Source organism: Fomitopsis serialis (genome assembly GCF_022376445.1).
Source record: "Fomitopsis serialis strain Sig1Antser10 chromosome Unknown B0H18scaffold_69, whole genome shotgun sequence".
NCBI classification, from domain to species: domain Eukaryota; kingdom Fungi; phylum Basidiomycota; class Agaricomycetes; order Polyporales; family Fomitopsidaceae; genus Fomitopsis; species Fomitopsis serialis.
This window is the reverse complement of record NW_025955029.1, coordinates 2,054-26,771: the sequence shown is the minus strand read 5'-3', so window position 1 is coordinate 26,771 and position 24,718 is coordinate 2,054. Positions and strand designations below refer to the sequence as shown.

At 58.3% G+C, this 24,718-nt stretch overlaps 11 protein-coding genes across 11 annotated transcripts; 4 read left to right on the top strand and 7 right to left on the bottom strand.

Annotated features, from left to right (window-relative positions):
* Positions 1-1,271: 1,271 nt before the first annotated feature.
* B0H18DRAFT_596998 (uncharacterized protein) lies at positions 1,272-2,341 on the bottom strand. Its single transcript, XM_048038714.1, has 2 exons — positions 2,151-2,341; positions 1,272-2,087 (listed from the first exon to the last, which is right to left on the bottom strand). The coding sequence occupies exon 2, from the start codon at positions 2,078-2,080 to the stop codon at positions 1,424-1,426; it is 657 nt and encodes a 218-aa protein (XP_047890141.1). The 5' UTR covers positions 2,081-2,087; positions 2,151-2,341; the 3' UTR covers positions 1,272-1,423.
* B0H18DRAFT_1024302 (uncharacterized protein) lies at positions 2,151-3,736 on the bottom strand. Its single transcript, XM_048029692.1, has 3 exons — positions 3,287-3,736; positions 2,597-3,229; positions 2,151-2,516 (listed from the first exon to the last, which is right to left on the bottom strand). Exons 1-3 carry the CDS (start codon positions 3,340-3,342, stop codon positions 2,468-2,470), a joined length of 738 nt encoding a protein of 245 aa, XP_047890140.1. The 5' UTR covers positions 3,343-3,736; the 3' UTR covers positions 2,151-2,467.
* Positions 3,724-4,045, bottom strand: B0H18DRAFT_1024301 (uncharacterized protein; the record flags this gene model as incomplete). Its single annotated transcript, XM_048029691.1, has 1 exon — positions 3,724-4,045. A coding segment is annotated over exon 1 (299 nt), but the record flags the coding sequence as incomplete, so codon positions are not given.
* Positions 4,046-5,823: 1,778 nt separating this feature from the next.
* B0H18DRAFT_1121955 (uncharacterized protein) lies at positions 5,824-7,626 on the top strand (the record flags this gene model as incomplete). The annotated part of the gene is made up of 3 exons (XM_048034428.1): positions 5,824-5,879; positions 5,933-6,992; positions 7,054-7,626. 3 exons carry the CDS (start codon positions 5,824-5,826, stop codon positions 7,624-7,626), a joined length of 1,689 nt encoding a protein of 562 aa, XP_047890138.1.
* Positions 7,627-8,592: 966 nt separating this feature from the next.
* On the top strand, positions 8,593-9,047 carry B0H18DRAFT_1024290 (uncharacterized protein). The gene is made up of 4 exons (XM_048029690.1): positions 8,593-8,615; positions 8,638-8,647; positions 8,682-8,833; positions 8,889-9,047. The coding sequence occupies exons 3-4, from the start codon at positions 8,700-8,702 to the stop codon at positions 8,911-8,913; spliced, it is 159 nt and encodes a 52-aa protein (XP_047890137.1). The 5' UTR covers positions 8,593-8,615; positions 8,638-8,647; positions 8,682-8,699; the 3' UTR covers positions 8,914-9,047.
* Positions 9,048-10,915: 1,868 nt separating this feature from the next.
* On the bottom strand, positions 10,916-14,186 carry B0H18DRAFT_881103 (major facilitator superfamily domain-containing protein; the record flags this gene model as incomplete). The annotated part of the gene is made up of 13 exons (XM_048040822.1): positions 10,916-11,294; positions 11,358-11,415; positions 11,482-11,674; positions 11,741-11,802; positions 11,864-11,898; positions 11,957-12,172; positions 12,241-12,407; positions 13,248-13,332; positions 13,480-13,557; positions 13,613-13,661; positions 13,726-13,754; positions 13,808-13,834; positions 13,918-14,186. 13 exons carry the CDS (start codon positions 14,184-14,186, stop codon positions 10,916-10,918), a joined length of 1,647 nt encoding a protein of 548 aa, XP_047890136.1.
* A 1,161-nt stretch (positions 14,187-15,347) lies between these two features.
* On the bottom strand, positions 15,348-15,705 carry B0H18DRAFT_1024278 (uncharacterized protein; the record flags this gene model as incomplete). The annotated part of the gene is made up of 2 exons (XM_048029689.1): positions 15,348-15,507; positions 15,583-15,705. Coding segments are annotated over 2 exons (189 nt in total), but the record flags the coding sequence as incomplete, so codon positions are not given.
* Positions 15,706-18,092: 2,387 nt separating this feature from the next.
* On the top strand, positions 18,093-19,561 carry B0H18DRAFT_1024270 (uncharacterized protein). Its single transcript, XM_048029688.1, has 4 exons — positions 18,093-18,276; positions 18,348-18,467; positions 18,535-19,067; positions 19,124-19,561. Exons 2-4 carry the CDS (start codon positions 18,389-18,391, stop codon positions 19,466-19,468), a joined length of 957 nt encoding a protein of 318 aa, XP_047890134.1. The 5' UTR covers positions 18,093-18,276; positions 18,348-18,388; the 3' UTR covers positions 19,469-19,561.
* Positions 19,562-20,017: 456 nt separating this feature from the next.
* B0H18DRAFT_957075 (uncharacterized protein) lies at positions 20,018-20,970 on the bottom strand (the record flags this gene model as incomplete). Its single annotated transcript, XM_048042542.1, has 4 exons — positions 20,018-20,176; positions 20,212-20,585; positions 20,645-20,842; positions 20,907-20,970. 4 exons carry the CDS (start codon positions 20,968-20,970, stop codon positions 20,018-20,020), a joined length of 795 nt encoding a protein of 264 aa, XP_047890133.1.
* A 309-nt stretch (positions 20,971-21,279) lies between these two features.
* B0H18DRAFT_596600 (ATP synthase j chain-domain-containing protein) lies at positions 21,280-22,244 on the bottom strand (the record flags this gene model as incomplete). The annotated part of the gene is made up of 6 exons (XM_048038713.1): positions 21,280-21,511; positions 21,571-21,596; positions 21,659-21,776; positions 21,835-21,919; positions 21,974-22,022; positions 22,075-22,244. Coding segments are annotated over 4 exons (372 nt in total), but the record flags the coding sequence as incomplete, so codon positions are not given.
* A 62-nt stretch (positions 22,245-22,306) lies between these two features.
* B0H18DRAFT_1121950 (uncharacterized protein) lies at positions 22,307-24,111 on the top strand (the record flags this gene model as incomplete). Its single annotated transcript, XM_048034427.1, has 3 exons — positions 22,307-22,416; positions 22,478-22,561; positions 22,611-24,111. 3 exons carry the CDS (start codon positions 22,307-22,309, stop codon positions 24,109-24,111), a joined length of 1,695 nt encoding a protein of 564 aa, XP_047890131.1.
* Positions 24,112-24,718: the final 607 nt, after the last annotated feature.

The following is a 24,718-nucleotide window of genomic DNA, read 5'->3' as shown; positions in this document are numbered from 1 at the left end:
ATTCAAGTGAGACTTTGATGTTCGAGCGGGAACGAGCCGTCGTCTCGAGAGTCGTACCTGGGCACGAAGACAAATGTGAGCCAACTGCTGTGTCATGCGACGTTTCATACCTCAGATTGAACGAATAATTCCAGCAGGGCTGCTCAGAGCGAAGTGGGGAAAGGGTCTTCAGACGACCTGGAGTCGTCGATGCGGTATAGCCTCACGGGATGGCATGCGGCGAGAAGGACGAGGCTGAAGATAGGACCTCATCATCGCGCTGTGATCAGGACGTGGTGCTCGTGCGTGGGTTTTCACGCTGCTAGTACACAGGTCTTCAGGCGAATCTCGCGGACGACACCTATGACACACGGCGACGTGATGATTAACGCATCATACGTAGTCCAATAAGCATCCTCGCATGTATTGTAACTTACCTTGAATGGACACTGCTTTTCGTCCTCGCGCTCGTGTCTCGTGTTCTTCTCTCTCATACACGACCTCGGGCCACGACCGGCTACCCCCGGGTTGTACAAGGAGGTTCGTTGTCCCCTCGTTCACTTGCTGACGCCTCCGATCGCCGTCTCTCCTCCAGGAGGACACGTAACCGACCACTTGTTGCGGTCACCGGGTTTGCCCAATGAGACCGTGTCTCCTCGTGTGCGATCTGGTCGATCGGTGTCGTTCCTCATTCAGAGATGGGAATCTCTCCCCTCTGGACGCAGCGCGCCGCGACGGGGCCGTTCAGCAAGGGCGCGGGAACTGGAAAAACCTGGGAATGGGGCGTCCCATGCATGTATGACTCCCATCCTTCCAGGTCTCCTGGAGCCCTCGAAGGAGGCACTTCGACAATACCCCCTTCATCAGTTCTACGGTACCGTGTTCCACTGTTCAGACTCACGTGTTTGAACCGCAGGATTTCCCTTTGGACGACTGCGGTCAGCGGGTAATGCATGTGCCTCACTTCGATTTGATCAGGGCGCTGGACCACAGATGCACGAACGGCTAATCGGCACCTCACGGGTGTCGTACGACGATTCTGCATCTCAGCGGATGAGCTACTGTTATCGACCTTCCTGCGTCGACCAGGTTCATGCAGGTCGTCTACACCACCTTCTCGGCCGTCCCTCGGTGTGTACATGTGTCTGGGTAGCAGTCCTGTTGTGATTCCGAGCAATGATCTTGCTTGCGTGCGCCTGCAGCATCCATGGCGTAGTATGCAGTGTGGACAGTGGTATACCAACAAAATCCGGATAACTTAGAGAAGTACGGACACGCGAGCAACCCACGTCAAATACGATCACCACCGCACACTATGGCCTGTCCATACCCTCATGAGAGAGTGTTACGGCACGCATACAGGTTTGCTTAGCTACTGTAAATCAAATCAAATGCACAGTGCCTTTGTATGCGCTCTAACTCGGGGTTGCATCCCGAACCCGACTTAGCAACGTCGCCACCAGCCAGATACGCGCACGCGGACGTACGAGCCTGCAGATGATAAGACGAAAGCGTATGCGGCGACGAGCAATGAAGCGATCGCATACGCGGCGAAGACTAGGAGTGGAGGGGCCGCGGAAGACACGGATGCGCTCTCCCCCAGAGGCTGGTCTCCCTCCTGCGGCGGACACTCTGAGATGCACGATCCGTCCGGAAGCTCGAGCACCACAACTCCGCGAGCCAACCACGGCCTGAAGAGAGGCACAATGAAGGACTCGGTCGTAGCGGATGACGCGCGGAGCGTCACGTCGATACTAGCAAGGCTCAGCGGGTCGTCTTCATCCCAGTGCGAGGCGGCGACGATTCGGACGGAGACGGTCACGGCGGCAGGAGGTAGCTCGGCGAACACGGCGCGAGAGAGTACAGCACGGAAGGCGGAGACGGTTTCCGCGATGTCTGCCAACATGTGTGTGGTGGAGTCAATGCTGTGGTACGACGAGAAACCGATGTGGGCGTGCTCCAGGCGTGGGCTCTCCGTTTGCGAGAACAGGGTGAGCAGGGTCCCTAGTATCCATGCCCAGAGACGACGGCGTGGAAAAGTCCATCGTAAGACGACGTAGGCTGGTGCTGTACGTGAGCGGAGGGAGGAAAGGGCCACCATGGTCAGGCTGTGCGAAGTTCGAACATGTCAGTATCAAGGTGACTGGTGTAAATGCAATCGACGTACTCACGTCTGAGAGCATCAACACGTCGGACCAGTATCCACATAGAAACTCTTCCAGCGCATCCCCCGACTCTTGCAGAGTCTTGCTAATGGTCCTCTGCAACGCAGGAGAGGGCGCGTCCACGAGATTCACGTAGAGTTCCTTCAACGCGCAACACCGATCCGCGAACACATCGAGGAAAATTGAAGCGAAGTCGGAAGAGACCTCGGACAAGTGTACCGTCGCCCAGGCTTTGACGGTGGTCTCTCTTGCCTGCAGAGCCATTGATTTGGCGGAGAGACTCGGAGGTTCACTGCCTGCCTACGCTGGCAGCAGATCGCCCTCTATGTGCAGGGAGCGAAGCGCCGGGAATGCACAGATGAACGAGAGGAACTGGGAGGGGGACAGGAATTTGGTCAGACGAAGCGAGATGTCAAGAACGGCTGAGTACGAGCACAGCAGGTCGAGCATACTTTGAGGGAGGTGTTGTCCGCTGCACGTCCCCGCGGGGCAATCGCAGGCCGCTGCGTACCAGAGTTGAACTGCGCGCAAAGTCTGGCTGAAATGGACGGGGGAGCCGCGCAGTGTCCGGGGACTCCGGCTGGAATGCAATGGAGTCGAGAAGGAGCATACTGAGACTAGGAAGAGTATTGATCAGGGTCCGAAGTTCGTCAGCGCGGCGAAAGGAACACCCCACGAGCGACAAGCGGGTGACCGTCGAAAAGTAGGCGAGGTGCTTGAAGAAGCGCACATGTGGCCGCGCCTTCGTCCAATCGAGCTGCGAGAAGCCGAGGCCGTCCAGCCGCGACAAGAGGCTCGCCGGAACGCGGATCGGAAACGTATGCGCGAACGGCCTCGCGGGGTCGTCCTTGATCTCGAGGTCATGCAGCGCGTGCCCGTAGCCTCTGTTCTGCTTCGACATGAGGATGCGCACGAGGTCGGCGAGGTCCTTTGCGCTCTGGAGGGTCCGCCGATGGAGATGCTGCCTTGCAGAGAAGTACCACGCACGGCAGACGAGGCAGCACCGCGCGAGTTGCACGGGTTCGTCCCAGAGGTAGTCGGCGATGATGTCTATCAGCTCCTGTGCGAAGGTCGGAACTACGTTGCTGCGTCGGTACGGTCAGTGACTTGGCGCGTCGTCGAGGAGGAGGCTCGGACCTTACCTAGCATACGCAGGTTGCCTGAAGTGAATGTCAATCCATTCGGACTCATCCGCCATCGTTGCGAGAACTCGACGTCAGCACTGACCAGTTTCCGCGTCAGAGCGACATTTAGCGCGGGATATGATGTAGGTACACCTTTGAAGAAAGCGGTGAAAGCGGTGTAGGTAGTGTCGTGAGATGGATTGCCTACTGACCGACGACAAGAAGGCCCGAAGTGGAAGACAGGATCTAAGCTCCTCACCAACCTTACTCTGCACTTGAAGCTGTGTACCATCGTGGTGCAGCAACGGCGTCGCCACACAGAAGGCTTCGTGGACTACGGACACGCCTCAAGTACGCAGGCACGCAGCTTGATGTCGAGGAAGTCGTTCAGAGCAACCGGCTTGTACGCGCATGAAGAGTGTAACTTGGAACAGGCGTCCGACGAGAGGCAGTACTTGGTGATGATGATGATGAATTCTGCATTTATTAACCGCCACAAGCAAACAAAACGTGCTAAGACGCGGCGACTGCCGGTGCGTACAATAGTGGGCATTATAATGCGCCACTTACGATCCGGTAGTCCTGTCGGGTATGTGTGTTCGTAAGTCTGTGGGTATCGTTTGTATGTAGTAGATAGCGGGTTTTGGGGCGCAGGCAGTACTTGGATGATGTCGTGCCAACGCAAAGGTTGTTCGACAAACAACTCGACACTGACGAGATTGTGTGTCACTGTAAGTATGTGTGCGAAGGGCATGCGAGGCGGAGCGACCTGGACATGAGAACAAGTTGAGCGCCTTGCTCAAGCCTTGCTGGCGCCTCCGGATCCGTCCTCGTCACGCATGCGACTCGGATTTCCCGTCAAGTACGTACAGTACTTGCTGCTCCTCGACTCGGACACACCCCGACTACATGAACCTGAACGGGATCTCTGGTGTGGAACGCGCAGACGGGATGTGAAACGTGCACCTTGGAATGCTCCTCTTTCGGCACGCTCAGGCTGTTGTCTGCGGACGAGACGATAGTACAACCGTCCTCCCCTCCGTCAACGAGGTTGTACGTATGGTTTGCCTACGGGAGACCAAGACTATAGGCCGGTGGGCATTGCAGCGAGGTACTTGGTTTGAACGGCCCAATATACATGGCTGGAGTGGTACCCCTTCAGCATGTCCGTCAATGCGATATCCCAGAGAGTGTACGTGATTTGAACCCGGCGCGCCCGACCTCTCTAGCGCCGTGTGGAGGGTCTTGGTATGAGACTACCCGACCTCTAACCTTCCTCCCATGCCCTCGTACGCCAATCATGCCCTATAACAAATCAGCATGCTCACTGGTTCCTCAAGCCGTTTTGACATGCGTGTGTAGTCACCGCGTCTCTTCTCGACGGAGTCAATGACCACTCACAGAATGCCGACGTCGGCGGCTTGCTCGTGCTACCACAACCGCGGCGCCGAGTCCTTCCGTGCGAGGAGTTCATAGTTCCCCTTGCTGTACTTGTGAGTAAAATGGTCAATAATGCAGTCATCTCTTTCTCCGCGCTTCGCGACCGCCGTTCAGTACATCGGACCATGTATTGATGATTTTGTCCTAGCGTTCGTTCGGACTGGCATTCCGCATCAGAAGCCCCGCTGCTCCCCTGGCCCCTGAGCATTATGTGCGTGGGAGGGTGGATAGTCGCACTTGTTCGTAGTCTTCGCAATGGATGCGACATTTGACTGAAACTTTCATCCCTTCAAGTACTCCGCCACAGGTCTTAAACTGCCTGCGAATGTCTCCTCAAAGAAGGGCCTTCGGCGTTTGTGAGTTGATGATGGCGCTGTGGCCCATCTGTCTCACTTCCTTCCGTCTGTACGCAAGCCGATGAGTGAGACGTCACATCCGTCGCCACTCAGGTCTGTCGCGACCGGGCGTTGATCATTCGCGGTCCAGGGGCAAGGGGTTTGTTCCGTGGTCAGTACAGGGAAGTAGTCGGCACTATCTGGTACGACTCAGGGCCGCGCTAGAATTGTTGCTAAGGATGGTACGCATGTTGTCCTTGTGTGCATAGGGTATCGTACCTTCCACAGCTGGGTCGATGAATTGTCGGCCCGGCGAGCGTTTCGCCAGATGTAATGCATCGGAGCACCACCCTCATTCGGCGAAATGAGGCTGTTCGAAGACAGCGTTGGAACACGTGTACGCGGGGGCTCTGCGCGGGGACGCCGTTCTCCTTGGATCGTTCAAAGTCCTCATCTTCCGTCTCCTGCGCCCTGCCCTACCTAGCGACTACCGCCACACTGCCTGCCTTCGCCCTCTCTTGCGCTGTTTGTCAGGTCCACTACTGGTGTTGTTGTCAACCTACCAAGGTACGTGAGAATCAGCGTTGCTGAGGCATTGCAGATTGACGTTTATCCGTGTTCAGAGGACTGTCCGTAGGGATCCATAGCCAGCTCGCTGCACATCGTTCGACGGTCTTCGCCCGATCGCGCCGTAGCCACGAGGTGCGCTCTATTTCACGATACGTCTTCGCCTTGTGATTTGACCTGATACTGGTAGATATCCTTCGACTTGCACGAATAATGTCTGATGGACCCAAATACATCGTGATCAACTTCAGGTTTGCTGTCTATGCGAGGTATGGCCCCGTTTGCGTTGACCATTCTCAAGTGGTTGCTCATGCCCTCCCAGTGATGCATCTCCGACTCTGCCGCACGAGATCATCGAACTAATCGCCGACTTTCTATGGGACGAGCCCGTACAGCTCGCCAGATGCTGCCTCATCTGCTGTGCCTGGTATCACGCTGCAAAGCGTTATCTCTCTCGGAGCGTGACCATCCGAAGCACGAGAGCCCTGGGCGACCTTGGGCATATTCTTGTGTCCAAGGTCAATCGACCGTATGGCCGATCACTCCGATCACTCTACATTTATGAGAACGCCGAAGAGCCGTATGCGCATACATTTTCTATGCGTGTGTCCGGATGCCTTCTCTCGAAGGTCGAGGAACTCTGTATCTTCCGGCTAGACTGGGTTACAACGAGACCTCATACAAGCTTTTTCACCTACCTCAACTCCTTTGGGACAGTCACTTCGTTAACTCTCTATCAATGTTGCTTTCGTCATGCCGAGGTACTCCGGACTATTGTTGATGCTCTGCCTGGGCTTACAGACTTCGCCCTCGTCTCGATCACGGTCCATTCTGCACCTCAGGCTCTCGATAGTATAGGGGAGAACCTCCTGCCCTCTGCAAAGCGGAAGCTCCAATCACTGCAGCTTTCCGGATGTGTCAGCAGAGACTACGCCTCAGGGACTGCTCACATCGAGTCGTTTCACCAAAGCGTGCTCAATGTCTTGGCCTTCTACACGAACGTCAACACCCTGATCCTGGACACGACCCAATTCTTGTCGTTCTCACATTTCCTGCAGTTCTTCTGTGCTTTCCCCGAACTCCATAGGATATACTGTAGGAAAGTGCCAGAATGGGAGCCTCCGTCTGACGAAGCCGTGTTGAATGGAGTGGGAAAAGATATGAAAGCATTCACCGATGTCTTTCTTGGGGAGGTGTCTTCAGCCTTTGCTGCAGTATTCTTCAAGCTGTTCGCGAAGCGGTGCTGCGAGCTGCGGACTTTTGATATCGTTCTCGTGGACGTACCCGGACCCGAATTCCAAGCTGCCATCGACAAGGTGCTGCGACATTCTGGGGCAGTTCTTCGCGATTTCAGATGCCGATACGATCAAGAACAATCACAGGTGAGTTCCGTATATACCTACGTGCTATAGGCTACATACTAATGTGTCACAACGTACCAAGCTGGGTATTACTCCCTCGCTCGTGTACAATACCGCACTAGAACGTCTAGATGTGACCTTCACTGTCGCGTCGTCACTGCGCACATCATGGATCTACAAGACACTCCTATCTCTGTTCACGCAGCTTAGGAGCCCGTGTCTGGAGCACATGTCCATTTGTTTCTCCTTACGAGAGCCAGGCGTCGACGCTGGTGTCAACCTCGACACAGATATGGAGACCACTTCCTTGGACATCACCATTTTTCACGCTGCAATCTGTCACGAGATATTTTCCAGCCTACTCCCTGGGCGCGTACTCCTGCAATTCACCCACAGGCATCCTCGTAGCCCCTCATTGGGTACGAGCCCGTTCGATGCCAAGCCAACACCCTGTGAACTGTGCACGTCCATCCAATCGTTCGTGGTCCCCCTCTTCATCCCATGGCTATCTCGTGGGGTTATACAGATCCACCTTCCCGATGGATCACTCATCGTGGATCCACCATGCCTGGACAGCGGAACCCCGGAGGTTCGGTCGGACAACTCCCCCGAGTTCGATCGCGCTGTCGTTCGCCCTGCGTTGGATAGCATCTAGATACTCGGTGTCAGTGCGCACAGGTGAGGCTCACCATTACGCGGACGGTCAAATTCTTATTGTGTATCCTGTATAGACATCAGCCGTGCTATGAGTTTGCCGCAGCGAGAACTTGTCGGGCACGCAAAGCTCAGACAGCCTGGGCGATATAGGCTCGGAAGAGCCTCGCTCGTAGCCGTGTTAATGCCAGAGCTCGACTAGGATGTGCAGTAGATACGCTACACGGTCCGGTTCACTTGATAAGCTATGCTTGCGTTCGCTGTTGCCTTTGTTGTCCACTTGTCGCGGTCGTACCGGTTGCTGTCCATGAGTCTTAGACCATACGCGTCATCTCCGAGTCTCAACGTCCCTTGTGTTAATTCCTTGATTCTGTCACGTACTGTATTTGTGCGCAAACTGCCGTATGTACATTCTTCTTTCGAGTCTGGGTCATCTTTGATCGTACTTAGTGAACTTTGGGGTCTTTGCCGCTTGTCTCAGTGTATTGTGGTTGCCCTTATATGTATTTCGACGATAGCAGTGCACACGCAATACTCTATAACGCGAACATACAGAGAGTGCTTTCAGCATAAGGTCACCTCTGAAGCACGGACGCTTGCGCAGAGGCAAGCGACTTACTCGAGTTGTGCGACCCGTCTTCCGCTCGGAGCTACTCCTGACTTCGACTGTTCCGAGCCGGGCCTTAGGCTGCTTTGGCTGCCTTGCAGCGCCGGCCGCGTAGCGGTTCACCCCGGGTACCCCGCCGTCCCATCCAGGCCGAACGTGGAATACGCCAGCGCGGACGGTGGTGAATCCCTCGCGCTCACAACCCTGCAACATCGCCGATGAGCCCCGATGCTGCCAACGACAGAAATGCACTCACGCCCACGGCCCGCCCGTAGTCAGAACAAGCCTTGTCCCGCGAAGACGAAGCGAGGGCCGTATCGTCATGTCTTGTCCCCGTCTGTCATCACGTTCCTGGGTCACCCTTCGTTGGTCTCACCGAAGGCTTAGGCTAGGTGTCAGCTCGTCGCCCATCGACATCCACGCGCACCCTCACCATCTCCGTATATAGCCGGCCGCACCATCGCTGTATGCGTGCGTCTCGCTGGCGGTTCGCCATCCGTGTGCGTGCGCTCGACACGGGCCGCTTGCGAGCCCCGTCCCGTCCCCCCGATGTATGTGTGCCTCCTGTCCGCGCCTTCCGGCCTCGGACGTCGCACGCGGACTGATGGTCGGCGTCAGTGTTGACTGGCGGCACTAGTAGACAGAGGAGGGCGTACGAGGATCAGTCTACGTGTATCGTGAGACGTCGTTTCTACGTGTGTCGCCACACGGTGGATCGCCAGGTCGCAGCGACTCCGGGGCAGCTGCCAAGTCCTCCGCCCTCCTGCTTGGCCAGAGAGCTCCTCCGGGTCGACTCGTGGCACTGCCGAGTACGGCTGTGGTCCAGATCTGTGAGCACGATGGGACACACAACGCCCCACACCGCGATCGATCAGCTCCGAGTGGCTACTCACTGTACATAAGCCAGATGACGTATGAAGAGACAGAGCTCGTCGCGTTCGTCCCGACCCGGTGCGCCCCTCCACGTCCCGAGACATCGAGCCCCGCAACGCTTCGCGTCCTGACATGATCGGTAGATACCGTGGGCTGGGATCCATGTCTTGAGACGCGGGAGCCAGAGCCGGTGTGCAAGACACAGACAGCGCGCTGTACATCCAATCCTCGGCACACTTCGTCACGCGATGTCTTGAGTCGGCCGGAGGCCAGTACCGCGCGCTGGGATCGCCACTTGTCTGTCTTAATGCGCTCGAGTCGGTGTGTTCGAAGGCACCAGGGTAGGCATGGGGCTGTTGCAGTTCGTCGACTCGATAACTTGAGGATACACTAGCAGTGGCCACGGTTGATGCTAGTCTTGAGCGGCTAGACCAATGCTAGACACGACCAAATCCAGGTCAATGGTGACTTCAGCACGCCAGCAACACCTGCATGGTCCCAAGTTACGAACATGGTACGTGATCAGAGGCATCGTGACGTCGGACTCGGACACGTACGAATGTTACGGCGCACTGATGACACGCACCGCTATCTTCTCCCCCACGTCACTAGATCGGACCCCTACATTACCAGAATAGATGGATACTAGTAGGCGACTGGTGGCAGCCGGACTCATCCCGCTAGCAGCCTGCGTAGGTTGTTTGCTATCGAAACAGGCCGGGCGTTTGAGCCGGGGACCTGAGGGTTTATTTGCGGTTGTTTGTTTCCCTGCACATATAGCCACTTCAACAGTAAGGCCTAAGGCTTCAAGGGCTTCGGTTTAGGCGAGATGCGTATCTTGGGTAGCGGCCTGCATGCCACAAACGAAGATTTGATACTCGACATGTATAGTAGATGCAATAGATACTACATGATTGCAATATGGCTTGTAATTTCAGGCAAGGGATTGTCACAGACGTTGTGCGCAACGGTGGCTCCATAGCACATCCGAGGTGGGGGCTATGCAATGATCACTACAGTACTGAAGTACTATGGGCGGGAAGTGTCCTATTAGATGCAGTACAACGTGCTGAACGTGCGATGTGGTAGACAAGCTGAGATCGAAGACAGATGGTAGATATTGCTAGCAAGTCACGGAGGTGCCGATGCTACACAACGATGCAATGGGGGCTCGGGGCCTGAGTGAGATGACTGGGAGATGGTATCGATGCTAGTGCAGAGGTGCGCGAATAGATAGGAGAGCGTGCTATGCTGGCACAGATCGAGAGATGCGAAGGGGGGATGAGAATGCAAATGCGGCTGCAGACAGGTAAAGATATCAAAAGGGCGTGCGGAGCTTGCAGCAGATTGAGGATCGGGAGTGGGTGAGAGCGAGCCATGCGAGATTCTAGGTCATGTGGAAAGTATACTGTACAGCTTGGTTATCCGGCGACGATGACAAGGGATTCCGGTGTTCGTTCGGAGACGAGGCTTGATGACGCGGAAATAGGGTAGACCATGTCGGCAGAGCATGACGAAGCGAGGCGGCGTCCGGCCCGAGACCTGCACGCGGCCATTGTACTTGCAGTCGACGCCGGCGCCGGCACTGATCGAAAGCACCTACACGGACCCACAAGCACGGTGACTCGGCATGCTCTCTCCCATGAGATAGTCCGTGGCGAAGAGCCCAAGCCCGGCCTGGAGCGATCTTCTTCCATCATTTAATCGAATAGAATCCGACCCCAAATTCTTGCGCCACGAGCCAATCGCCAACTTGAACAGCGCACATCAGCACATGATCATCCCTCCCACATGGCCACTCCCCACGCACTCACCTCCACCGCCCCCAACTGAGCCCGACCGCACGGAAGATCGCAACTGGAACGAACCACGACATCGCATCGCCATGGAGTCTACAACTCAGACCTTCCGCCCGGGCCTCCCCCGCCCCTTGATGAATAGCGACCTCGACACCCCCATACACGCACTTCCCGCCGCCGCAACGCACTGCAATCCAAAGCATCAGAGCGGACGCGATCAGAAAACGTGACGGCAGCGGAAGGGAGAAAGCGCCGCTTACCCCAGTGAACACTAGAGCACGCCACCACGTCAGCGGCCCGCCCGTATTTGTGCCGAGCAGCGCGCCTGCGATGGGGTTCCCGATCAAATTCGCGGCAGCCACGACTGAATATGCGAGCCCCATCTTCACGCTGTGCCAAGAGAGAGCACCATCAGATCTGACGAGAGAGTGAGACGAGGACGTGGGGGCGCACCCGAGCTCTCCCATGTTCCTACACAGCTGTACGAGCAGGGTAGGAATCAGCGATATATCTGCATCACAAACACAGCGCGTCGTCAGTTGCCTGATTTCCGAATAGTACGTGCAGGGACACTCACACGCGCCCGACACGAACCCGAATATCGACCCGACGAGGACGACGCCCGGCCCGTTCGTCGCGCCGAAGATGGCGAAGATGAGCCCCGCACATGCGACCATGGCGGGGACGAGCATGTTGTACACGCCGACCTTGTCCGCGAGGAAGGTTGGGAGGAGCCGCCCGAGCGTGCTGCCTGCGTTGAGGATCGCGAGCTAGAGAACGTACATTCGAAATGATGAATGAGATGTGTAATCATACGAGGAGGGATAACGACGTACGGAGTAGGTCGTAATATGCGAGCTGACACCGTGGTCGACGGCGAACAGCTGGAGGTAGAATACTGCACGGCGAGGGCGTGCCATAAGCTTATACCCCCATATGACCATCTGCAAGACACTCACGCGGGACATAAATGCCCAAGCTCGTCAGGAATGCTCTACATCATCGAGCCCATTAGCACATCCATTTACGACCACCAATACGAAAGCACCCACCCGCATACACTCCAGAGATACGCCCCGTCCCAAACCATGCCCCGCCACGTCTCTATCCTCGCCGCGCGCTTCGACCCGCCCTTCCGGTGGACATCGCCGCGCTTCGGCGGGAGTCTCGTTCGCATGAGACAGTTCGCAACGACCAGACATCCGCCGACCACCGCGCCACTCGCACGTACCGCGTTCGCGAAGCCGACACTGGGGTCCTGCAGCAGCCTGCGGGCGAGCGCACACGTACAGTACGTGAGCCGAGGACGAACCGCCGCGAGAACGTGAAGACGCACCGATTGAGCATGATGGGAAAGACGATCCCGCCCGCGCTCGACCCGCTGATCGCGACGCCGACGGCGAGCGCACGGCGCGTGCGGAAGTGGTGTCCCACGACGGAGAGCGACGGGAGGAACGTGAGCCCGAGCCCAAGGCCCATCCCGACCGCCTGCGCGAGGAAGACCTGCGTGCGGGGCAGCGTCAGAACGTCAGAACGTCAAACGTCAGAACGCAGAGCGTGAGAAAGCGGGGAGGGGAGCGTCATGACACAGAACAAGGCCCGTGGGGACGAGAAGGGGGAGACGGGAGTCTCAACAGTGAACGAGGGACAGTCAGCAGGACATGTCAGCGGCCCGGACGACTAAAATCGAGAGGATCTCCGAACGCTCGCAGAGCCCGAGAATTCGTGTCTCACCGCGCGGGAGCCCAGAGTCAAAAACAGAACGGCGGGCATCGCGGGTGCGGAGCACCCATTGAAACGGAAGTTTGATAGAATGGAGAACCGGAAGCGCGAAGCGTGCAGGGCGGCGCGTCGCTGGGAGCCTGAGGAGCCTTTAGGCTCTGTTCGCCTCGACGATCGCACGGACCGGTGCGAAGGCGGTCGGGGACAGTTGCAGCAGACTGCGACGGTGCCAGTACAGGCATATCGTGAGAAGCGCACGGCCGTGGCAAACGCAGTGCGGCGAGCCCGCGGCAGGCTCACGCAACGTGCAAGCCCACCATAGGCGGAGGCAAGCCTCTCCAGCCCCAGGCACCCTGTGTGTGCATGCCCCAGGCGTGCACAGTAGGAACTTCGAGCCGCGCAGGGTGAACGACGAGTCGGGCGGGACGGGTCGCACCTAGAGCGACCATCGCCAGATTGTCGCCAACTATCGCCGTGCCCGAAGACATACCGACACGCGAGACCCATCGCGTGCGGGGTAGAACCTCGGGGAGCCCAGGCACCCCAGCTCGTATCACCAAGGAGTAGGGAACGGACGATGTACCATCCCCGAGAGATCCAGATGGGAAGATGCCGACTCACCTGATAGTACTCCCCCGGGCGGGCGAGGCTGAGCATGAAGATGCTGAACACGTACAGCAGCGCGCCGAGCACCTCCAGGTGGTGGCTATATGGGGCATACAGTCAGCGTGCGCCCACTAGAATAAACAGATATGCGAGTCGAGACTCCGCGAGGAAGGAAGACGATACGAAAGACCAGCGGGGTAGAGTGATACGGGCGAGAAGGGACGATGGAAACAGAAAGGAGACTCACAAGTACCCCGCGTCGAACGCGCGACCCACGAACACGCCGGGCGCGTACATCAGGCACAGCTGGAGACTCCCGATCCAGCTGTCCGTTCACCGACAATTATTGGCTGGCTGTGACGTGATCGACAGAGACATACCTGATATTTGAACTCGTTTCCGCGGGGAGATAATATGTTGCGTAGTAGTCTGCGGAAAACATGCCACTCAGGCTCTGAAGGGCAATACGTTGTGCGCGCGTAGAGCTACTCACCTTGGTATACCCCAAACGAGCTGATGTAGCTGCAAACGAAGTGAGGAAATCGTGGACGGAGACTGCATCCGCGAAGACTCACCCGAACGTCGAGAACTGGACCAGCCAGCTAATTGACAAAGGAAGCGAACGTTACAATCTGTACTCTCGCACACGCAGAAGACGAGGTAAGGAGGGAATGAAGGGACTCACGCGCCAGCGACGGTCATCCACGCTCTCGTGCCTCCATCTGGGGGCGGTGGCGGGCCACCCGCGCCGTCGTCTTGCTTGCCCTCTCCCTCCTCACGCCGGTCGTCCCTCGCGCCGTGCGACGACACGACGCGGATGACGTCGACCTCCCGCTCGCCGTCCTCGCCCTTCTCTGCGTCGCGGTCGTGTGCCGGGTTCAAACCGGATATTGAAGGCTTGCTGGCGGGGGCGGTGGCGAAGGACGCAGAGGCGGATGCCGAGGAGAGGGACATGCTGGATGTGGAGGGGAAGAGGCTGGGTTTCAGGGAGAAGTCGAGGTCGAGAGCGCTGAACTGCAGCGCGTCTGCGGGACGGAAGTCGCGTCCGAGGGGAGGTGTTGCAGACGAATTGGAAACGGAGGCGGAGCGGGGGCGGCGCGGCGAGGGCGGTGGCGGCATGTAGGTCCCCGCGAGACCCGGGGGCGGGGGCGTCGGCGTCGGCGGCAGGGGCGCGGACGAACGGGTATGCGCGTCGAGGGGAGAGGGCGCAGGAGCGAGGGGAGACGGGGGGGTGGAAGAGGCCATCGGGGCTGCTGGGAAGAGGAGTGGGCGATGCCGTAAACTCTAACGAGGGACAGATGATGCAGGGAGCGGGCGCAGCGTCGGCGAATAAAGAATGCTGGACCGCAGATGAAGAGACCGGCTGCGCGTGGGCGCGGGAGGGCGAGCTGGCACACGCCGACCTGCCACCCGCTGATGATATCCACCGCACGCCCGCGCGTCTCTGCGATCCGCACATGCCCTGGCTGCACACGCCGCCCCGAGCAGCGCACGCCACGACAGCGCCACCGTCGTCGCCCGCCTTCTTCCCCGTCCCCCAGCGGTGGCGCGTTCGCACAGGAAGCGTGGACTGGGAGCGCGCCTCGTGAAATGCCAATTCCGCGCTGCCCCCTGGGAAGACGCACGTCAGCCCCTTCCCCTTTCGCTCCCCCGCGAACCACTTCTCTGATCACGCACCTCGCTTCCATCCCACCTGCCACGCTCGAGACTGCTCATTTGCCGTTCTCAGTCGCCCTCACGCGCACCCGGTCCGGGTCGCACGCGCACGACAAGGTTCGACTGCGAGCGAGGGTCCGGCGGGTGCATTCGCAGCCCAGCTCCAGCGAGGCCGCGCTCATCAGCAGAGTGTCATAGAAAGCAAATGGGCGCACGCCACAGGACCCGCCGGCAACTCACCGGTGAGACACCGCCCGGCCAATTCCCGGCGTCCAGATCTACGCAGATTGAGTTGGTCGCCCGTTTGCGCAGCGCGTTGCTCGCTTACGGCGCGCGCTCGCCCGCCGTGCTGTTACGACGGCTGCATGCGCCTTCCTCACGTCGACCGAGCGACGCACTAATGGCGAGATGCCCTGTCGTCTAAGCTACGTGGCTCGTGTGCTCTGTACGCACGGATGCAACCAGAGTCGCGGCGATCATGCATCGAGATCGCGCGCGCGCCACAACGCCCTCGCCCCTGCTCTAACCCGGTCAGGTCCTTCCGTCCACTCTATCAACCTCTGCGCCAAGCTCCGGGATCGCTTGACGCAGCACCCAGAGTAAGTGCTTGGTCGTACTCGTGAGCATGCGCTGTTATGAATCGCTGCCTGCCCTCGCTGACCCGGTGCCTTCTGCTCGCTTCGGCGAACAACAGGCTCGTCTCCATCTTTCGACCGCGATTCATTGCCGGCAAATGACGCTGCTGCCCCGGTCTGTCGTCGCGTTCCTTGCCTTTCTCCTCCTCCAGTGATGGGTTCTTCGCTGGCGTCTCCGACGTCGCCTACCTCTCCCGATCCCGCATCTCCGCTGCTGTAGTACACACTTGTGCGGGGTCCGGCGACTACGGTGAGTGCAGTCAGTTAATCTATCACTTATATCAATGCATCCACCACCGCTCACGGTCTGCCACAATTGCAGCGCACAGTACATCACGCCCAGGCCTGCGCCTGCATCAGCTTTCAGTATGTACTCGACCTCGAACCGGCGGCCTCGACCTCGATCGACCCTGATCAAACACACTCGCGCCACAACGCCCTCGTCCGGCGCAACCCGATCCATTCTCCGTCCTCCGCCTCTACGCCACGGTCTCTACTCGTTTGGTATCAACTCGTTACTCGGTATCATATATCACCCACCGTCGGTCTGTTCGCTCCGGCTAACAAGCCCTCGTCCCCCTTACGCCCCCGATTCATTCCCGTCGTCCTGCACACCGCGTGACGCAGAACGCGTGGTGGCCGGCTGGAAGCCCCCTTCAAGACGCAGGCGCCGCACGACGCGCTTGTTCGCTTCGGCGACTTACTTACCTCTAAGACACCGGATCGGGGACCTACGTCCTCGCCTTCTGCACGGGTCCCCGTCTGATTCAATCAAGACGACCGCCGGCCGGTGAGTCATGCTCATTCGGCTGCTTGCCAGGACATGCACTACCTCGCGGACCTCGCAGAACCTCGCGACCCCGCGACCCCGGGCAACGCTGTAATAGGGGGTTCCACCCATCCCTGCTCACCATCAAATCCCTCCTGCCTCGGATGCGTTCTCGCGCGCGGGACGCACAAACGTAACCCACCGCAGCGCATTGTCCGGCCTGAAGGCCCGGGATCAAGGTCGCGTATGTGCGTGCTGCAGGTGCCGGCGCCGTCCGTAACTACCAGCGAGCGCCTTCGTCCGCCGCTCCCTCCCCCTCTGTAGGCCCAGAGTCCGTAGAGGCACAGGACCTACACCTCGAGGTGAGCCGCGTCTTTGGCTTTCGAGTCGAGTGATGATAGGAACAGTGCGATTGCCTTGGATGCCGTGTCAGGCCCCGATGATCGTGGTGCATGCGAGGGAGATTGGTCGATACATGAGGCCTTCACGGCTCTCGTGTACTCGTCTTGACGCGCGAATGAGGACCCGCGCCCATTCATAGGACGTAGCTGGCACTCATCGTGAAGTGTAGCGCTAAACTCACTGCCGTTGTCAGAGCTACGGTACACTGGGTACCCTTCGTACGATGTCAGGCGCCCGCAGGCCGCGCCTGACCAATCGGGCTTACCGTCGACAACTGTCAACAGGGCATAGTGGAGATGAAATCCGGGTAGCAAGATTCTCGCGGCAGCCGCGTACAATATAATATTGGCAGTGGCGGGCGTTGCGCATGGCCACAATATACGGATCGCGGACTCACGTTCCTAGCTGCCCCAAAATCTTCGCAATACATCGAGATGACTGGAAGCCCGTGATGCTGATACAACCAGACTTGGCGAATTGACCATGTCTGTCTCCACGCGGTGAGCCGTACTCGTCAAGACTTCAACTACTCGCTGACTTGCAGCATCCGGTGACCCTGGGGTCTCCCGTGAATGGCTTACGCTGCAGGTATCCCTCCTACTCCTGGTCACCAACGGACCGTGATCGAAATGCTCTTCTGTAATGGTTCACGCGATACATAGAGAAGTATAGCCACGTCTGTCAGTCTCGGCTCGTCGAGCTTCGATGGCCCCACTGTGCGCTCTCGATCTCATCCGGCGTGCAGTTTTTGTCCACACACGACAATCTCCTGTATTGATGAAGAATTTATCCTTCCGTTTTGTCGCTTCTGTCGAATCGACGCGAAGATCGACCCTAACGTTGCCGTGACGCATGATGTCTCACCCTTAACTTGAGCCCACTGCGCTGACCGATTTGAATCCCTGCTGCTCCAAGTTGTCTCGACGTGTTTTTGTCGATCGCTGAAGACCCAGTACGGTGCATTCCAGCCTGCACCGCTGGATCATAGACGTGATCGTGCTGAACTTGAAGCGCGTTTCTCCCGCAGCATCGACGTGTCTCGTTGGCTTCGGACGCCCTTTTCAAGACACGGATCGTTGAGAACCGCAAATACAAGTTGCAAGATCGTCATCATCTACCTACGGCGCTGGGTCTTCGCCAACTCGAGTCGACTTGGGCTTGAACCGACACTGCACCGCGCGTCAGGAAACGTACACGCTCTCCGTTTATCTGTGCGACTGGATAGTGGGTTGCCTGCTCAGCAGCGAAAGCTAAGTTCTGCAGGCTGATGATGCACGAGTGACTGAAAGCGACTCAGACTGTCCATTAAGCTCGCAAGTATCTCCGAGTCGGGCTATTATGCCAGCGCTCAGTGTAATACGAGGGCGGGTCGCTGAACAGGCTTTGTCAGCACGAACTACTACGCCTGCCTTGTATGGCTAGTTCGGTGACGATCGCGGGGATGTTCGCGCATGAATGTTCTTCCTTGGGGCCACAGATTGCGATCGATGACGTTTTAGGATGTTGACTAATGTCCCGAATGTGTGCTCTTTAGATCGCCACACAATCAGAGTTGCCCATCTGCATCCGCACTCTGCTAAAGGTGAGTTCGCGTAGATGGGTCTGCGATGTCTCGCGCTGATGGTGCCATGCATGAACCTTTCGAGCGTACAGTAGCTCATCGCGAATCACTGAGCCTATCCGCATAGTTGAATATGACAAAATACGTACTGACGGGTGCGACTGGTGGGCTTGGCTCGCAAGTGCTCCTGTTCCTTCTGCATCTCGTGCCTGGTACGTCCACCCGCACATGTATCAACTACTGCTTGAGCATGAACAATTTTTACGGCGTCCCCATTAGCTTCCGATATCATCGTCTCGCTACACAACCCTGCCGGCGCATCGCCCACGATCGTCGCGTCTGGCGTCGACATCCGACAAGGCGACTACGCCGATCCAGCTTCCCTGCACAAGGCCTTCTCAGGTGCCGACAAGCTCCTGCTCGTCTCCTACCCCTCCATCGCGTACGAGCTCCGCGTGCGCATGCACAAGACCGCGATCGACGCTGCCAAAGCCGCCGGGATCAAGCACATCTACTACACCAGCCTCGCGTTTGGGTACGGCGCACATCGCGACCTCGTGCCCTCCGGAGAGCGCGAGAGTGTTGCGGAGGTGATGCAGGCGCACCTCGACACAGAGGCGTACCTCAAGCAGAGCGGAATAACGTACACGATCATCCGGGAGGGCATCTACAGCGAGAGCTACCCGCTCTACTTTGGGTTCTGGAGCCCGACCGAGGGCATGGGCGAGGTCGTCGTCCCGTATGGAGACGGCGGGATCGCATGGGTGAACCGCCCGGATTTGGGCGAGGGAACGGCGAGGATCATCTCTGCAGTGCGCACCGTCTGGGTCATTCTTACTGCGACGGTCATAAGTGCTGATGTTTACAGGAGAACGGATACGAAAACCGCACGCTCCTCCTCTCCGGCACCCGCGTCGTCACCCTGTCCACCCTCGCCTCCACCATCTCTTCCCTCCTCGGACGGACCATCCGTCTCAAGGTCGTCTCCGAAGAGAATATGTCGCCACGCACACAGGCCGTCCTGGCCCTCGCGGCGAGGCCGACTTCCTCAGGAAATGGGCGACACCTACCGCGCGTTGATACGTGGCGAGTGTGCCGTTGCGGACCCAACGCTAAGGAGATCATCGGGAGGGAACCGACATCGTTTGAGGAGACGGTCCGGGGTATGCTAGGCGTCCGCGGGGAGGGCGTGGTGGAGCAGTACGCGAAGTGATTACCAGACGTGTAAGGTTCTTACGTTGTCGGAGAACGCTACGTGTTGTTGGTACATGTACTACTATGTTACCCTTCTTCACGCCGACCTCCTAGCCGCTGATGAGCTCACCGCAATCCTGACCCGACCAGAGCTTTGCAATTTGGGATAAAGGCCAGCTACGAGGTGTCCCACATCGCACCCAGCCCAGCACCAGGTCGCGGTAACCACTGGACTCCTCGACGTCGGCGAGCCCCCATTCTCTCGCACTATTGCTTCCTCAGAGCCCGAACAGGAGATGCACCGCGAGGAATGTCACGAGTCCAAGGGCGAGCTGCACGTCCGTCGCCAGGGCTTCCTCGGTGTCAGGCATAGGGTCGCCACTTGGTGGGATAATGCTCTGAATATATCTTTCTGATTGTCCGTACTTTCATGGGATGAATGTCGATGAACACGTACCGCGCTCATCATCGTACCACGAGTCACGCACTGTATTAGTAGACATTAGCACAAACGCGATCAAAGCCATATTATAACGTCGACCAATAAATAGATACCCAGTAGACCACCCTAGTACGCAATGTGGGCCCGCTTCCCCTCCCACTGGTCCCAATGCGACAATAGCCCCTCGACCAGGAAATGCGCGGTATCCTCTCTGGAGACGGTATACCCGTCTCCGAGCTCGCAGTCCTTGACCCTATACGGCTCCTTCCCACTCTTCTTATCCGCCTTGCACGCCCCGCTCGTAGCAACGCCGGCCGGACCGCAACGACGTGCTGCAGCTCGCCTAACGCAGGCAGGCCGGGCAGACTCGTCCAGTCCGTGGGGAGAGCCTCCGCGTCGGGCGTCTCGTGCGCCCACTCCCACCCTGCACAGTGAGCGATGACGCGCTCCATCGCGAGCTTGTCCGTGTGCGGCCCGCGGAGGAAGTAGCCGTAGAACGGCTTGAGGAGGAGCGGGAGCTCGGCGTGCGAGGCGCGCGAGAGCCCGATGGAGGAGATGGCGATGAAGCGCGGCTGGGCGGAGGGTGCGCGCAGGGAGGCGGGCATGGTGGTGACGAGGTTGAGGAAGGACTGCGTGCAAAGGTTGGGCGGGGTGATGATGAAGCCCTTCGTCGCGTGGAATGAGGGTGTCCCACCTATATCAACATTGTATGCTCAGTTATTGACGACGCAAGGAGGTAGGGACACAACCCACCGACACTGAAAAGGACGATATCGACGGTACCATCATTGGCACTCTGTGCCGCTTCCCAACCACGCTTCACATCTTCTGCCTTCAAAGCATCACCCTTGACGAGGCGTGCGGTTCTGGAACAGATGTGTGGTTGAATCTCGTCGTCGTCGTCGAAGACGGAGGTCGAGCGCAGGAGGAACGTCACTGTTGCGCCTTTGGCTGCAGCAAGAACGATGGTTAGCTAATCTGCTGGATAATGAAACATGACGACGAATGAACTCACCGAGCAATCGACGCGCTGCGTGGTAGCCGATGTTGCGAGACGCACCGATGGCGAAGACGTTCATTGTACGATGCTAGTAGACAAGTAGAGAGGTATACCGTAACTGCTCGAAAGAGGATGCTATATCGGCGTCACTCCTGCCGTCTTTTATACTAACTCTCGAAGGCGCATGTCCGAGTGACCGGAACCCCTGACGCAGAAGTCGACACGCCGCTGCTCGGCGCACGGAAGCGCAGTACGTTAATTTGCGGTACTCTCTGCGTGGGTCGGCATGCACAGCCAGCCGAATGATACACCGACAGCTGCCGCTGTCAACTGCCAGTGGACGCAGTGATAGCTCATGCACTCATGTATCGAGTCACTAACTGGCGCAGCATCTGAAGCCACTACGTGGCTCGGCCTAAGCCAGAGTCACCGAGCTCGTACGCAGTCCGCTGCTTACTTGCCGTGACTTGCGCAGCATCCGAATGGGTCACTACCTCGCGCCCCCCGAGCCTGCACAGCACCGAACTCGGACGTAGTCCGCCAATCACTGAGAAAATGAGGAGACATCGCCGCCTGATATACAAGCCACATGGGATATGCGAGGCAATACGGCAAGAATACTAAACAAAGCGGTAGCCTAAGCCTCAATGACGCCACTGACACGCCGGAAACGCAGCACCATAGTAGTTCCTGAGTCGGAGGGCGCTACACGTCGAGTTACTATTTCAAAACGGACGATTCAAACGACAAAGGTATTGTACACGCACATGCACCATGCAATATCGAAATCGCTCTCCAACAGCTCCTGCGGATACTCCTAATGATGAGCCTCCTTTGCAATTTGCGCAGCATACGGGTTGCGCGGGTCGTTGCGCCAGGTCTCGGCTGCGGACATTGCATGAGATGAGCGACACGTGGTAGGACACGAACAAGACAGACGCACACTTGACACCCATGTCCTGCGCCTTCGAGACGAGGAAGAAAGTGACCGCGCTAGCGGCAACGAAAGGCCACATAGGCTTGGCGACCTAGAGCGCAGACGAGTCAGACGGGTGGTGTTGAATGTAGATGGGTAGACGTGCAGGAGTCGGCCACTTGCGGAGACCGAGGAAGCTCATGTTGGGATCTGGTCTGCAGAAAACGGTGAAGAGGAGGAGGAGGAGGAGAAGGAGGAAGCGCTTGCACAGTCGACGAGTCGGTGGCGGCGATGGTCACGTTGCCTGCCGGAACCACGTCAAGAGGCGCTTGTCGGTACGGCCTCGCTGCTTTCACGTTGCATCGAGCTGGTGCTCGCTGTGAGTCTACTTGTCTTCTACACCCATCTCTCGTGTTTTTCTCGTGCGCGCAGCGCCATGTCTGCCTAATTGCGGACGGAAGATCGCTGTGCAATCAATATTGTGATAGATACCACTGGTATGACGTTCACCATCTTCGTTTCTATCTCTCTCCTCGCCCTCGTCGTCACTGCAAGACCCTACCCTCTCGCGGATCCGGAGCATGGCGATGGAAGCAATACCACGCAATTGTGAGTACCGCGTCTCCTCACCAGCGAAAGACCGTTGACGTGTGAACGCCACGACGCCCAGGAACGCTGACGGCCGAAAGGCAAATGCCATTACGACCAGGACCCTGCGGGATGCGGTACAGGCCGTCTTTAAGAGCCGGGCAGGGTACGTACTTGTTAGCTGCTGTTCGCGTTTGCGTTCTGACGTGTCACAGCTATCCCCTACCGGGACTGCCGTCTTCTCTTTCAGACACCGACATCCGCGTCCATCTCACGTCGCCGTCCGTTCTAACCTCCCACCTCGCAGCCCTCGAGGGTCTCGATGCCGTCAAAGCCGTCCTCCCATTGCCCTTCTCCGCTCTCGGTGCAGACGCCGGGCACGGTATCGGGGCAGATGGCGCAGAGCTGAGCGAGCTCACGGACGAGGAGAAGCAGCTCTACGAGCTCCTTCGCAACTCTCCCCCGAACGGCAGCCTGGAGGATATCGACGGTGGCGTACGACCAGTGCCCGAGCTCGCGCACCTACAGACGTCAGACACGTCGCCGTCCGAGCACTCACTTGCAGCCACTGCCGACGCCGATGACGAGTCATCTGTGACCGACGCGTCGACTGGCAGCTCCACGCCTCCCACATCCTCACCCGCATCGCCCGCCCTTCTCGTATTGGCGGTCTCTGCTGTCGCCTCTCTCCTCGTCGTCATAGGCCTCTCGCTGTCGATCTACACCGTCTCGTACTTCCGCAGACACGTCCTCCGGAGCAACATTGCTTGGGACGCCGTCCCTCGGATCGAGAAAGGTGCGCCAACTGATGCCCAGGACGGCGACGCTGGAGGGGATTCCGGCGAGGGAGGAGAGGTAGATGCTACCTGTGAGGAGGTTGTCGTAGAGAAGCCTCAAGACCTCATCGATTTCGAGGGTCCGATTGCCACTGCTCCGCGCTCCGAAGACGACGTGACGCCACCACCGGAGTACAGCGAGAAGAATGGGATCATCGAGCTCGACGGCGACGAGGTACGTGCCGCCGGCGCCGGGGACTCTGATCTGAACGAGAAGTCTGCGTTCTACGACGCGACCGACTCCCCGCTGCTCTTTGTGCACGAACCCCTCCCGTCTCCTCATCCCGACCCCGATTTCCTGCCTCTCCCATCCGACACTTCAACCCCCACCACGAGTCCCTACGCTACGCCTCGCACTGCTTCGCCCGCGCTGCGCGTCGAGCCACTCGCCGTCCCGCCATCCCTCAAGCGCCTGCCCTCGCAGACGCAGATGCGTGAGCGCGAGGGCGAGGCCACCACGCCCGTCTCGAAGCCTGCGTGGTCTGTGCGCGCCGCCTCGTCGCCCGCACTGGGTCTCCCCGCCTCGTCTACGCTCACCCCGACGACGTCCCCGCTTCCGTTCTCCTCGCCTGCCCGTGCGTACAACCACACTCGCACGCCGTCCCCGCCGACGACCATGCCCGGGGCGCTCTTCTCCGAGCCCGAGGCCGACGCGCAGGAGATGGCCGAGGTGGAGCGACCGGCGCGTGCGCGTGCGTATCGTGCACCGATGCCAGAGCTCGACATCGCATTCGCGCTGCAGCTCCGACCCGGACTCGGCTTGGGCGCGGAGGGCGCGTGGTTGGTTCGGTTCTTGATGGCGATGTTCGGTTGGCTCGGGGTCGTCGTCGGCGGCGGGAACCCGGGGCAGACGGAGGGGCGGAGGGCGTTGATGGCGTGAGGGAGGGTGAGAGCGTACGGTGCAGGCGGACGGTGGTGTGTCGTTTGAAGGGAAGTTCTCCGTTTACTCATGTCATCCGGGACTCGTTTCTGGATCTGGATCTGTTTTGTCGCATATGCTCGCATCTTTCCCCATCTTCCTTCTGTCTCGTCTCCTCCACACATCATATCTCTACCACAAAGCTTCCTATTTAATTTCCCCGTTCTTCTTACATATACGCACTCCCGTTCTCGAAACGGCGCGGCCCCGACGCTGCTGTACCCCGTGATATGGTGTCGAGCGTAGTGAGTCTTTGAGTCGTCTACGTCGGTCTGGTCTGTTAACCATGGCTTCGTTGCATACATTTGTATGTTGGCCCACCAGCAGACACTGCCGTTCACGTACATATGCTCGTTATCTCCCCACACCCTCGCTGTTCCATCGTACTCAAACCGTCAGCATCAGGAATGGAATGAAATGGATTGTTTGTCGCAGTCGAATCTGCAGCCGCTGTCACTGACTCGTCAAGATGCTGAGGCATTCATGACACATTGTACGTATCACCGTGGGATCCATTTCTTGCTGCACATTGCCGACAGCCCTTCGCGTCAGTCGTCAACTGCGGACA

What these genes read in the sequence shown, in the direction of transcription:
- B0H18DRAFT_596998 (XM_048038714.1), bottom strand. Translation starts at nt 2,080, where the DNA reads ATGGTGGCCCTTTCCTCCCTCCGCTCACGTACAGCACCAGCCTACGTC.
- B0H18DRAFT_1024302 (XM_048029692.1), bottom strand. Translation starts at nt 3,342, where the DNA reads ATGGCGGATGAGTCCGAATGGATTGACATTCACTTCAGGCAACCTGCG. An exon ending in AGGCAACCTGCGTATGCTAG is followed by an intron (nt 3,230 to 3,286) that starts GTAAGGTCCGAG and finishes GTACCGACGCAG; the next exon opens with CAACGTAGTTCCGACCTTCG. An exon ending in CGGACAACACCTCCCTCAAA is followed by an intron (nt 2,517 to 2,596) that starts GTATGCTCGACC and finishes TCCCCCTCCCAG; the next exon opens with TTCCTCTCGTTCATCTGTGC.
- B0H18DRAFT_1024290 (XM_048029690.1), top strand. Translation starts at nt 8,700, where the DNA reads ATGCGTGCGTCTCGCTGGCGGTTCGCCATCCGTGTGCGTGCGCTCGAC. An exon ending in CCTCGGACGTCGCACGCGGA is followed by an intron (nt 8,834 to 8,888) that starts CTGATGGTCGGC and finishes AGGAGGGCGTAC; the next exon opens with GAGGATCAGTCTACGTGTAT.
- B0H18DRAFT_1024270 (XM_048029688.1), top strand. Translation starts at nt 18,389, where the DNA reads ATGACAAAATACGTACTGACGGGTGCGACTGGTGGGCTTGGCTCGCAA. An exon ending in CCTTCTGCATCTCGTGCCTG is followed by an intron (nt 18,468 to 18,534) that starts GTACGTCCACCC and finishes CGTCCCCATTAG; the next exon opens with CTTCCGATATCATCGTCTCG. An exon ending in CGGCGAGGATCATCTCTGCA is followed by an intron (nt 19,068 to 19,123) that starts GTGCGCACCGTC and finishes TGATGTTTACAG; the next exon opens with GAGAACGGATACGAAAACCG.